General features: G+C 35.9%; 3 protein-coding genes across 4 annotated transcripts in view; 1 reads left to right on the forward strand and 2 right to left on the reverse strand.

Annotated features, from left to right (window-relative positions):
- Positions 1-1,569: 1,569 nt before the first annotated feature.
- Positions 1,570-5,272, forward strand: LOC110417812 (putative inactive leucine-rich repeat receptor-like protein kinase At3g03770). 2 transcript variants are annotated; one of them, XM_021430354.2, is made up of 7 exons: positions 1,570-3,516; positions 3,633-3,766; positions 3,857-4,097; positions 4,182-4,396; positions 4,493-4,518; positions 4,636-4,747; positions 4,922-5,223. In XM_021430354.2, exons 1-7 carry the CDS (start codon positions 2,154-2,156, stop codon positions 5,141-5,143), a joined length of 2,313 nt encoding a protein of 770 aa, XP_021286029.1. In that variant the 5' UTR covers positions 1,570-2,153; the 3' UTR covers positions 5,144-5,223. The 2 variants fall into 2 exon arrangements, with proteins under 2 accessions (XP_021286029.1, XP_021286031.1); XM_021430356.2 differs by having other exon boundaries at positions 1,574-3,516; positions 4,185-4,396; positions 4,922-5,272.
- Positions 5,273-5,361: 89 nt separating this feature from the next.
- LOC110417813 (putative adenylate kinase 7, mitochondrial) lies at positions 5,362-7,757 on the reverse strand. Its single transcript, XM_021430357.1, has 5 exons — positions 7,340-7,757; positions 6,934-7,074; positions 6,717-6,798; positions 6,592-6,632; positions 5,362-5,756 (listed from the first exon to the last, which is right to left on the reverse strand). The coding sequence occupies exons 1-5, from the start codon at positions 7,703-7,705 to the stop codon at positions 5,589-5,591; spliced, it is 798 nt and encodes a 265-aa protein (XP_021286032.1). The 5' UTR covers positions 7,706-7,757; the 3' UTR covers positions 5,362-5,588.
- A 924-nt stretch (positions 7,758-8,681) lies between these two features.
- LOC110417852 (arginosuccinate synthase family) overlaps positions 8,682-12,390 on the reverse strand; it is a 4,283-nt gene continuing 574 nt past the window's right edge. The window contains exons 2-10 of the mRNA XM_021430417.2: positions 12,261-12,319; positions 12,059-12,140; positions 10,972-11,113; positions 10,689-10,737; positions 10,407-10,589; positions 9,933-10,007; positions 9,619-9,804; positions 9,412-9,500; positions 8,682-9,331 (exon numbers count right to left, since the gene is read on the reverse strand). Coding sequence (XP_021286092.1) covers positions 8,779-9,331; positions 9,412-9,500; positions 9,619-9,804; positions 9,933-10,007; positions 10,407-10,589; positions 10,689-10,737; positions 10,972-11,113; positions 12,059-12,140; positions 12,261-12,319 — 1,418 coding nt within the window. The 3' untranslated portion in view covers positions 8,682-8,778. The remainder of the gene's footprint in view (positions 9,332-9,411; positions 9,501-9,618; positions 9,805-9,932; positions 10,008-10,406; positions 10,590-10,688; positions 10,738-10,971; positions 11,114-12,058; positions 12,141-12,260; positions 12,320-12,390) is intronic.

A 12,390-nucleotide genomic window follows, 5' to 3' on the forward strand; every position in this document is an offset into this window, starting at 1 on the left:
TAATTTAATTTATAATTTAAATATTATTATGATTAAAATATTAATACTTTTAATAAATTTTTAAATTCAAAATATTTTACAATATATAATTAATAACTTAACCTTTTTATTATAATAAGATTTATTTTTTCTCTATTTGCATTTTTCATTTTTTAATTTAAATTTCTCTTAACAATTTAAAAATTAATTTTTATTTATTATTTAAATATATTATAATTAAAATATGAAAATATTAATAATTTTTTAATTTTAATTTAAAATATTAATTTTGTAAATTTAAGTTTGTAATTTTTTTTTTTAAAAAAAAAAATTCTAATGTAAAATGTTTGAATTTTATTTCCATGGGTGTGGAATAGCTAATACCATGAGAGAAGGTGGTACTAGCTATTCTAAGTTTTTGTTAAACCCAAAAACAAACCAAACGAGAAGATAAAATTTTGTAAGAAACAAAAGGGGAATGGTTTAGTCATTTCCCCAAACAAACGTGACCTTAGATTCATATCTCGACCAACATTCAGTATTCAATGGCTCTCTTTATAGCTACTATATATCTAAACCTGACCACTGACCATTGATAGAAGCTCATCTTTAGCCATTAATTTGTCAGCTGTTAGCAACTTAATGGCGCATGTATGCAAAGGCCTCCCTTCCGTTGACATTAATTGATACATCAATTAACCAGTTGGGTAAAACTAGAGCTAGACACTATTGTTTACTCACATTGGAGGTGAAGTGTTGCATTGTACACATTCGAGTAACGGTTGGTGAATATTCGTGTATTTAGCCATGGGAATGAAATAAATATTTCAATTTGCTATCTGCTTAATAAGTATTAGATGTGAGAGAGTGAAGGGTTTGCAGAGAAACCCGACAAGAAAACACGTTGCCCTGGCCAAAACCCTTATCCTGTTTGTTGTATTAGGACTGCAAAAAGTCATAGATGAGTGACTGAAGTGATAATGATTAAATATTAATTCACTGGTGAGCTGAACAGGGCTAACAGACTGGTTTGGCTTGAATGGGCAAAATGAAGTTTAGCCAATTTCCTGTTGGAGACAGCCTGTTACCCATTATCATAAGCTGCAATAGCGAGTCCCAAGGAAATTCATTGTTAACTCCCAGCCCCAGCTCCGGCTTGTGCCTTTCTATTAGAAATGATCTCATCATAATTAGACTACTTCACTCCCAAAGGCTACCCACGTTGTGGACCGAAGGACATGTTCGGTGGTTTGATTATATATGCAAAAATGGAGTAGTTTATAACTATAACAAGGGATTCCGGGGCAAATTTTTCCAAGATATTTTTCAAGAATTACCTGCTTTAGGAAAAAAGAAGAGGAATTTAACTGTTTCACAGGATTTTGTTAACGTTTCTGGTATGTCGTTTCCTGCAAAGCTAAGGAATTCTGCATTCACTACTGGCTGAGTTTGCTGCGCAAACGCGTTCAACAAGGCCTTGTGTGTGTTTTAACTCCAAATAGAATCCCATTCCATTACTATTGGAAGCAGCCTGAATTCTCCACGCAGAGCACCATGTGGAAGAAGTAAATGCATTAAATCGTTACCCCACCACTAGAATCCTTAGATTTACACGCCGACAAGTCAGGTTTATTAAATCCTTGCCATTATTAAGTGCTTGGTGTTCACTTGATAAAAATGCACTTAAAGGAGAAAACAGAAAAAATTACAAACAAAAAAAAAAAAGAGTAAAAAACTTCCAGTTCCAGGGAAGAACATTTTCATTTTACAAATATCTTTTTCTTTTTTTCAATGAATGCTTGTCCAGGGGCCTGTGCTTCTCCTTGGCTCTGCAGTTTCTTTGTTTCTGCTTAAGGTGTTGAGTTCATAATTTGCTGAAAAGTTCAGTATTGAAGAACTTCCAGCTTTTAAGGTTCTATAACTGCGAGGTAAAGTTTCTCAGAATCTCGGTGGTATGTTTCATTACCTTGCTTTTGCCTAAGTTTTAGAAACAAAAACGTTTCTGTCATAACTCTGTGACGAATCTGTGTCATTCCTCGACGGTGGTCTTCTGTTTCAGCTATAAGCTCTTGTCTTTGTTGCATTTGCTTCATGTCAGGTTCAAGTGGCTTCTCCCATCTTTGGCTGCCTATATTCACTTCTCGTAAGGAACTGTAAAAGGAAGAAAACTTTCCATGGAGAATTGTAGCTTGTTTTTACTGTTATGTCTTACATGGAGTCTGTTTATCTTGAGTGACTCTCAATTACAAAACTCTCAAACGCAAGTGCTTCTTCAGCTAAAGAAGCATTTAGAGTACCCAAAGCAACTAGAGATATGGTATGATCGTAAAACAGAATTTTGTTTTTTATCTCCATCTGCACAAGTAAACATCTCATGCCAGTACAATTCCGTGACTGAGCTCAAAATAATGGGTGATAAGCCTGCCAGTGAGGTTAGTGATTTCCTTGGTTTTGCAATACCCAACCAAACTCTATCAGAGAGTTTCTCAATGGATTCCTTTGTTACAACTCTGTCGAGGCTACCAAGCTTGAAAGTTCTTAGTCTGGTCTCCCTGGGCATATGGGGTCCTCTTCCAGATAAAATTCATCGGTTGTCTTCACTTGAATACTTGGATTTGAGCTCCAATTTTCTCTTTGGCTCAATACCTCCTAAAATTTCCACATTGGTGAAGCTCCAAGCTTTTGTATTAGATGATAATTTCTTTAATGACACGATTCCCGGTTGGTTAGACTCTTTGTCTAATCTGACAATTCTGAGCATGAGGAATAACCGGCTGAAAGGTCCTTTCCCATCTTCAATAAAGGGCATTACTACTCTCACTAATCTTGCTTTGTCTAGCAATGAGATAACAGGGAAATTGCCAGATCTTAGCAGCTTAAGAAAACTGAATGTGCTGGATTTGAGTGGAAACAAGTTAGGTTCTTCTTTGCCGACTATGCCCAAAGGCGTGGTTCTGGCTTTCCTCAGCAACAACTCTTTCTTGGGGGAAATTCCACCAAAATATGGCCAGCTAAGTCAGCTCCAGCACATCGATGTCTCATTCAATATGCTAAGTGGCACACTTCCAGCTGAACTTTTCTCATTGCCAAATATCAGTTACTTGAATTTGGCATCAAATGCGTTAAGCGGGTCCCTTTCAGACAATCTAAGCTGTGGCAGCAAACTTAAGTTTGTTGATATATCGAACAACAGGCTAATGGGAAGCTTGCCTTCTTGTTTGCACTCTGAATCAGGCAATAGAGTTGTTAAGTTCAGTGGCAATTGTTTATCCGCCGATGAACATCATCAGCACCCAGAGTCATATTGCAGAGACCTAGAAGTTCATATGTACAGGACCAATGCTGGTGCCAAGGGCATAGGAGTATTAGTTAGTCTTATTGTAGGAATAGCTGCTGTTATAGTGCTTCTGGCTATTGGCTTTCTCATTGTGTGCAGAAGATACTGCCCTGGAGGGATATCGGAGCAACAGTTGCTGCACAAATCAGTACAAGACAACTCAACAGCAGGGTTCTCATCTGAGATCCTAACCAATGCAAGTAGGTTATTCACTAACCAGAAAATAGCTTAAACTTTTCACTCGGAAATAGTTTTCTGTGAGATGTTTGATGAATGTATATGGTGCTCATATTTCTTTTCCCCTTTGATCCTTCAGTGTATATATCTGAAGCTGCAAGGTTGGGCGCACAAGGTCTCCCAGCTTGTCGGTCTTTCACTTTGGAAGAGTTAAAGGAAGCTACAAACAACTTTGATAACTCTGCTTTTCTGGGTGAAGGTTCATACGGAAAGGTAAAAATCCTTGCAATATATAAATTTCCATTAAAACAATGACCCTTGTTCAGCTATTCCTCACTGCATTTCCCTGCATTGTGTTCCCAGCTTTTCAAAGGAAGACTGGAGAGTGGAACCCAAGTTGCTATAAGGTGCCTGCCTACATCAAAGAAATACTGGATTCGAAATCTCAAACTCAGGTTGGATATACTTTCAAAGATTCGCCACCCGCACTTGGTTTGCATTTTGGGGCACTGCATTGAAGTTGGACAAGATGACGGCAGTGTTAACAGAGTCTTCCTTGTATATGAATACATCCCTAATGGGAATTTTCGTTCTCATCTTTCTGGTACAACCTTGGACTCCAATTTTCTACATTCGATTGTTCTATTATACCATAATGCATATTGATTACGCGTTACATTCTTTCTAGTAGAGAATTGCTCTGGAGGGGTTCTCAATTGGTCAGAACGCTTAGCAGTTTTAATTGGAATTTGCAAGGCCGTGCACTTCTTGCATACAGGAGTTATTCCTGGTTTCTTTTACAACCGGTTGAAGACAAATAACATCTTGCTCAACGAGCATCGAGTGGCAAAACTGGGTGATTACGGGCTGTCAATTATCTCTGAAGAAAACGACAATTATGGGGTAAGGGTCTTCATTATGCTAATCAGATGGTTAACTTTGAACTAGAATTCTTGTTTCAATTGATTTCAAACTTACAACCATATTCTCGACTTGCAGGCAAAAGGACAGGAACCTAAATCATGGTAAGTACTACTTTTATTTCATCTGCTTATGTTCACGTTAAATTTTACTTTTAATGTCAGTTCAGCATATTAGCAGTTTTGAGCAAACAAGTTTACCATTTGAACAAAATTTTCCAGGCAAATGACAAGATTAGAGGATGATGTTTATAGCTTTGGACTCATTCTGCTGGAGTCAATGATAGGGCCTTCCATAGCTGCTAAAAAAGAGGCGACTCTACGAGATGAATTGGTATGCCCTGAAACCTTGAGTACTCTTAGAACTACTCCATTTCCAGCATTGAGCAGCAGAGAAAAGGCTATGCTTATAATCATGTCGTGTAACCTATGTTTTACATTTTCTTTCAATTGAGATTGTTGATTTATCACAAAATCTCTGAAATTATATACACTGTCATTTTAACAGGCATTGTTAAACAACCAGGATGGGCGGGCAAGGATCATGAACCCAGTTGTTTCAGCTACTTGCTCGCAAGAATCTATATCAATCATGATTTCCATTACCAATAAGTGCATTTGTCCAGAATTATGGAGCCGTCCATCTTTCGAGGACATCCTTTGGAATTTGCAATATGCAGCACAAGTCCAGGCGAATGCAGATGCTGAACATAGGTTCCGCAGTGTATAGTTCTTTACATGTGGAGCAAGTTTGTAATTATTCTATATTTTGTTTAGAATTGTAATAAAAGAAATTTTATTTGGAATGTATAGCTAAGCTAACCATGTCAAAAGCAACCAAGTAGTGTATTTCAGACAAGTGCTCCAAGAGTATAAATTGGCAGGAGAAGGGAAAAACAACGGGTGAATGAAACCAAAGAGAATAGTGCCTGAGAGGGTATGGGGAGGTAAAAACTTGAAGAGGTTCCCCTCTGCTGAATTGCCAGAAACTATATAACAAAATTGCAATGTTGAAGTAGCTGATCATAGGGCAACAAGAGAGCTGGGAAACATATATACTAGTAAAAAATCTCCACCTTGCACTTGCTATTAGACTTTCGACCCATCAGAGACTAAAATTGATATTTACAGTAAAGGTAAGAGCTGATTCTTTACCAGCAGACAGCAGCGAGAGTTTAGGGCAAAATCGAGCCTACGGTCAGTTTCTGTGAATGAGTAGCAGCATTTGTATGTTGTAGACGCAATGCAGTTAAAAGTCCTCGCCAAGTCTCCACATGTGCGCTGCCAACTTGAAAGTCAAGAAGCTTTTTCTGCTTCTTGTAATAATCTTCAAGTGGCTTACTCTAACAAAGGCCAAAGACATTATTCATCAGAAACTCATGCCTTTTCGCTTATGTCATATGAATTCTCAAAAATGTTGATTTCATCACCCTAATTATACGAACTGTACATGCAAAAACTTTTAGGAAATATATCAGGATTCAAGAAAGCTCATTGGAGTCCTGAGAATATCCACTTTTCTGCAAAGTACAATAAGTGAAGAATAAAAAGGTTACATGTTAACAAAAGTGATTGATTGTTTAAACCACCATGGGATTTAATAATTGATCCTTTTTCCTTTTTTTAATAACCAATAATTAACCAAAGACTGATTGATTTAGATATATATGTCACATAGAGGCTAAATCATTCAGCTTTCCTTTCTTACACAGGTTTTAGGTTTATGGGCATCTTCAATCATGCAAAAATTTCTCGAAAAGTAGATTAAGAGATCCTGGTAGAGGGGAATAATGGAAACAAGTAAATTCAAACAGTGGCGACTGGATAATCGGGACCATTTAAAATAATGACCAAAAACCAAAACCCTTTTTTGTTTTGCGTTCTTGCCCCTCTTTTCAATTTTTGTTCTTTTCATTCCTTCTGCAATTTTTTTATTGTGTTTTCTTGCCCTTTTTTCAATTTTTTTTCTTTGTTCTTTTCCCTTAATTTTCCTTTTCAAATAAAATACAAAAATACTTTTAAAAACCCTAAATCCCATTTGTGCCTTGGAATCAATATATCATAAAGACAACTTAAGCTAATGGAGCACAATAGAGACAACTTAATCAATATATCCCTTTTGTACCAAAATTATAAAACGGTAACTTGGATGCAAGAGATGTGAGAATCAAAGACTACCTGTTTGGTATAGTCTTGGAGTCTTTCCTTCCAAGAAGCTTCTGCAATAGCAATGAAGGAAATTAGGCCTGGCTGTGCTGTAAGGGCATATCAAATGTTGAAGTACGATAGTCAAAAGAACTCACCCCCTTGAGTGTTCGTCATCAAGTCTTCTGTGCATAAGAAATTCACAACAAGATCAATCTCAGCAAGTTGGTCCAGAATCTCCTACAGTTAGATATAAAACTTTTGAGCAGATTCATATCATATAATGCAACAAAAAGAACTAACATTGATAATTACATAATCTCTTTGGACATGAAGTTAGACGTTAATGAGTTGTTTTAGCAGTAAAAGACTTACAGCCTGAGTCCGTGATCGAGGAATTCCATCCAGAATAAAACCAGTTTCACCTCTGTAATGGCCATCTTCCAACCTCTTCGACAACAGTCCCAAGATTATATCCTCCTGGACAAGCTCACCATGATTAACTGCATTTGCAATCTATAACAATCACAAATATAATGCAAAAAAGAGGATGAGTGACTTATCGAATCGTGTAAAAATGATCAATCAAACGCGAAGCTGTACATACTGTTCAATTAACCGTTGAGATAATCATTCTTTGATTCTTGCCTTTAATAAAGAAGAAAAATTACTTCTGAGGAGCAATTTAAATAAATTACAAGAATAAAACAAAAAAATAATTTCAAGAAACAAAGAAAATATGAATAAAGGGGATAAAAGAATGAAAAGAAGAGGGAGAGACCTGTTTGTAAAGAATAGAGTGAGGGCTGAGTTCTTGACGAACAAGGCTCGCCATTGAAATGTGGGGAACTTTTAGAAGTTTAGACAGCATCTCGGCGTACACGTGCTTCTTGGCGCGTGGGTTTCCGACGAACGCCCACTGCACTCCTCTTAAAGGGACGGAGCCTTCGGTGTCAGCCATTGGAGTCGACCGAATAAGCTGATCGCGGCGAGACCCGTAGTAGTAGCAATAGTCGGGGTCAAGTAGCGGTTCGGCAGCTCCATGGAATCGCCTTACGGTGAGCTGAAGAAGTCGATAGAGCGGCGGCGCCGCCGCCGTTACGACTGCGGTGGCTCTGGTGCTTACGCGGCTGAGCGTAGTGATCATGGCATGGCAGAGGGAGACAGAGGGCTCAAACAGATGAACATAATGTACAGTTCTGTTTGGCGAGTGACCACATGGGTTGGAAGCCATTAGATTAGTCTGCCACGTCACGTTCTTCCTAAGGGCCCACGAACTTATTAATATCTTGAATCATAAAAACTTATTAATCAATTAAGATATTATTCACATATTAATTAATAAAAAAATTAATTTACTAAAATATTTCTTATTTTTAATATTAAACTTAATATATGAATTATATATTACAATTATATAAATATTACATAAAAATAAATTACAAAATTATCATTATTTGTGACGAGTAAATTATTAAAAATTATAAAAAAATAAAATTAAAAACAATAATTTTATATTGAAACTTGTGTAGTGTAAAAATGTGTTGAAAATAATAATCACTTTACATAATTTTTTTTTACAATACAAGAATATTATATCAAAATTTTTTAATGTATTAAAAAATATTAGAGATAAGTCTAAAAAGATATAAAAAATAACTATTATTAAAATTATATTTTACAAAAACTTTTTAATTGCATCATGTATATATATAATTTTTATATATAAAAATATTATTAATTTATATATAATTTTTATATATAAAAATATTATTAATTTATATATAAAGTAAGATTTATGTGTTTTTTTAAATATATTATTTTATAAATTTAATAAATTATTAATTTATCGTATTAATTTTAAGATGAGATCACTCAAAAATATGATTTAATAAAAATTATTAATTTATTAAATATTAATTTATAAAAATTTTACTGCATATGAATCACCCCATTTCCTTTCAAGACAATAATGAAAACAATACATGGTTGAACTTGAGAAGCAGCCACTAAATTCGAGGGCGTGACATGTTGAAACAAAACAAGATAAAATGGTAAGAAAACAATTCGAAAAAGGAAGAGCAGGGAACATGGACCAGAGATTTCAAAGAAACCTTAAAGCATATGATCAAAGCTAATCAGTTGATAATATTATTATAACTTAAGCCTTGAAATTCCATAGGTTGCTACAGAAAAAAAAAAAAAAACAAAAAGCAAAGCTCAGATGCCCTTCTCAAGCATTGCCCTGACCCTCATCGGAAGACCATACAGCCTAATAAACCCAGCAGCATCAGCTTGATCATATATCTGTCCACTCTCGAAGGAGGAGATATCCTGCCTGTACAAGCTATGGGGACTGGTCCGACCTGTTACAGAAACAGATCCTTTGTATAGTTTCAGAGTGACAGAACCGGTGGTTGTTTCAGTAATCTTCTCCATAAATGCATCCATGGACTCACGAAGTGGGTCAAACCACCTTCCAGCATAAACTAGCTCAGCATACTTGAGGGCAAGTGAATCTTTAACTTGAATGGTTTCCCGGTCAAGTGTTAGAGACTCCAGCTCACGAACAGCATTGAATAGAATGGTACCACCAGGAGTTTCATAGACTCCACGACTTTTCATGCCAACAAGCCGGTTTTCAACCATGTCAATACGACCAACTCCATGTCTCCCACCAATCTCATTGAGCTCAGCAAGAAGAGAAGCCGGTGAAAGATTCTTTCCAATAATTGAAACAGGGATGCCAGAGGCAATTCCAATTTCCACATATCTGCAGGAATTGCTTGCATCAAAAAGTTGTTCATTGGCGTACAAAACACGAGAAAATCATTAAGAGGTAGGTAAACATACTCAGGTTGATCAGGTGCATCTTCTGGGTCAACACTCATCATGTACATATCTTTCTTCGGTTCATTGGCTGGATCCTCCAAGATATCTCCCTTCAATGCCAAGATATATTAACGTGAGAGAGAAGCAAACAAAAAAATGCTTAAGCGAAGAAAGGGACTTATACAAAAGATTGAAGCACCTACAAGAAAACAAAGCAGTGATACTTACCTCATGGCTTAAGTGCCATAAGTTCCTGTCTCTGCTGTAAATTGATTTCTTCGTCACTGGAACAGGAACATCATGCTTCTTAGCATATTCAATAGCATCTTCTCTCCCTGTAATATCCCATTCTCTCCAAGGAGCCACAACATTTAATTCAGGATTCAGAGCAAAGAATGTAAGCTCAAAGCGAACCTGGAGGAGTAAATACACTGTGAATTTGTGTTTGAAGGAATACACAATTAAAAGATTAATTATACAAGTCAACTTGTGTTCGATAAAATAGAAGGGTTCTAATACTAAATCTTGATTGAGTGGCATGCCTGATCATTTCCCTTCCCCGTACATCCATGAGAAACAGCATCTGCCCCAACCTCTCTGGCAACGTCCACCATGGCCTGTCACAATGAGCACACTATTACAAGAGGTAAGAAAAAAAATCAAAGACAACAGAGCTAACATAAAAGGAAAATGCAATTAAAAATAAAGATATTGCAAAAGAACAAAGTATTGAGCACTTAGAATCTTCCATTAAACAGGACTCATGCATCACAAATCATTATACCATACTAATTTAGTGAACGAAAGAAGGGATTGAAGTGGCTAACACCTATTCCATTCCCTCAAATAACAAATATTTTTCGGATTCAAAAGTAACAAGGTAAAATAAGGATTCTGAAGAAAGCAAATAAAGTAAAATGATGCTGAGGTAGTATACTATGTAGGCTTCAGTAAGAACTATGCTTGATACAATATAGAACTAAGACCACCTAACAAATTCCAAAATACGTAGTAACCTTTGCAATAACAGGCCGGGCCATTGAGGTCCCTAACAAGTATTTCCTTTCATAAATGGCACCAGCTCGCAAGCAAGGAAATATATAGTCGCTCACAAATTCCTCCTTTAAGTCCTTCACTACTAACTGGCAAGCCCCGCTTGCCTTGGCCTTTTCTTCCAAACCGTCCAATTCCTTTATGCCCTGCAAAATTTTGGAATGGGGTATAACGTATGCATAAAATCAAATGGTATTATAAACTTAAACCACATTATAAAAGAACATAAAGTTACTATCACTTACTTGGCCAACATCAGCTGTGAAGCAAACAACCTCACAACCATAATTCTCCCTGCAAAAGAAAATTACTTAAATCAGGGAAATAAATCATATAATTATCATTAAACCAAAAAAGAAAAGAATGTTCAAAAAGGATCAAGAAAAACTAAAAGCAAAAAAGTCAATTATAGTTTAACCATCATCTGTATAGAACAGAGCTACTCATTCAAAATTAGATGCTTCAAGAATTATAACAGAAGTCTGCTAACATTATCATATTATATATAACATAAATCAGTAGAAATACCTTAGCCATGGCACAATCACAGAAGTGTCTAAGCCACCACTATAGGCTAAAACAACTTTGTTTAATTTGCCTCGCAGCCCTCCAGCCTTTGTAGCTGTGGAAACTTCCATCTCTCCGTCACTGGATAAAACAGCTCTTATACCTGCAAGTTTGCAATGAAAATGAAGATGCTTGTATCTCTAATTGAAACAGCAAAAGGTTAAAACTAAAATAGAATGGTAAAAGACAGCTCAGAAGATGCCTATCAGAAATGTGTTACCAAGCACATATGCGAAATAAATCATGCAACAACAGCATTCTTATTGAGAAAACAAAATGGAAGAAATTCTTTTAAGGTTATCTGCTTGCTGCCTCTATATACTGGTGGTAAAGTTAAATCAAGTAATGTAAACAATAATATAAAATTCATATTAGAATTGGCAAAACTATGGCAATGAAGTAAATTAGAGCCATAATAACTCCCATAGCAATTGCTTTTAAAAAAGAAACAACTGCCATAGCAATCTGTAACTGTCATATTAATAATAATTTACCATATAATTTTTAAAACACTTATTACACTAAAGGTAACTTTTCAAATACAGGAGTGAAGAGGAAGTCCATGGTTATCATGTGCAATAGGTGTATTCTGCGATTTTAACACAAGGCATGTTTTTATAAAGGAACATAAGGAACTCCACTAAGCATCCAGGCCTTTGTGATACAACCACAGCCACCAAAGGACCTTACTAGCTTGGCTAGTAGGCATCTCACATAGGCAGTGTCCTGGACATTAGCTTTCAATGATTTCACTTTTGATAGATCGCAATTGATCAATGATCTTGACAAAAGCCAACATACTTCTAGTTACCCATTTTCTCCTTTCCCATTGACTTAGTATTAGTTTTAACTAAGAAAGTACTTCTTCAGATAACTCAAAGGTTTTCTACCACTAAAACCCTTTCTTTTTCCAAATATTTGAAATATGTTTCCAGAGGATATAGGACAAACAAAACAAGCAGCAGCAACATACACAACCAAAAAAGAAGAAAAGGGTAATGTCTATATTACTGAAAATGTCAAATAACCAAGCAATGTTTGCCCTCACCTGGATTATCAGCAGCTAGAGTAACAGAACCCTTTTTGCTTAGAATTGCAAGGCCATGGAGTGCGCTTGCCCTTCCACTTACCTGTCGATAAAAATTCAAAAACCAATATGGAATGAAAATTGTAACAGCACAGTTCAAACATAGAGAGGAGCCAAAATAGCTTTAAAAACGATAAATTTATAAAATCATTAGTAAAAATACCTCTCGGAAAGAAGACAACTTTCGAGAGCAAGACAAGTTATCAGAATAGAGTAACGTGTCTGCAAATAGAATTAAAATAGCACATTAGGCCAGAATATTATTCAAAAAAAAAGAAAACAATACACTTATA

The sequence above is a fragment of the Theobroma umbraticum genome, unplaced genomic scaffold (genome assembly GCF_002168275.2).
Source record: "Theobroma umbraticum cultivar Fairchild unplaced genomic scaffold, ASM216827v3 scaffold_50.0, whole genome shotgun sequence".
NCBI classification, from domain to species: domain Eukaryota; kingdom Viridiplantae; phylum Streptophyta; class Magnoliopsida; order Malvales; family Malvaceae; genus Theobroma; species Theobroma umbraticum.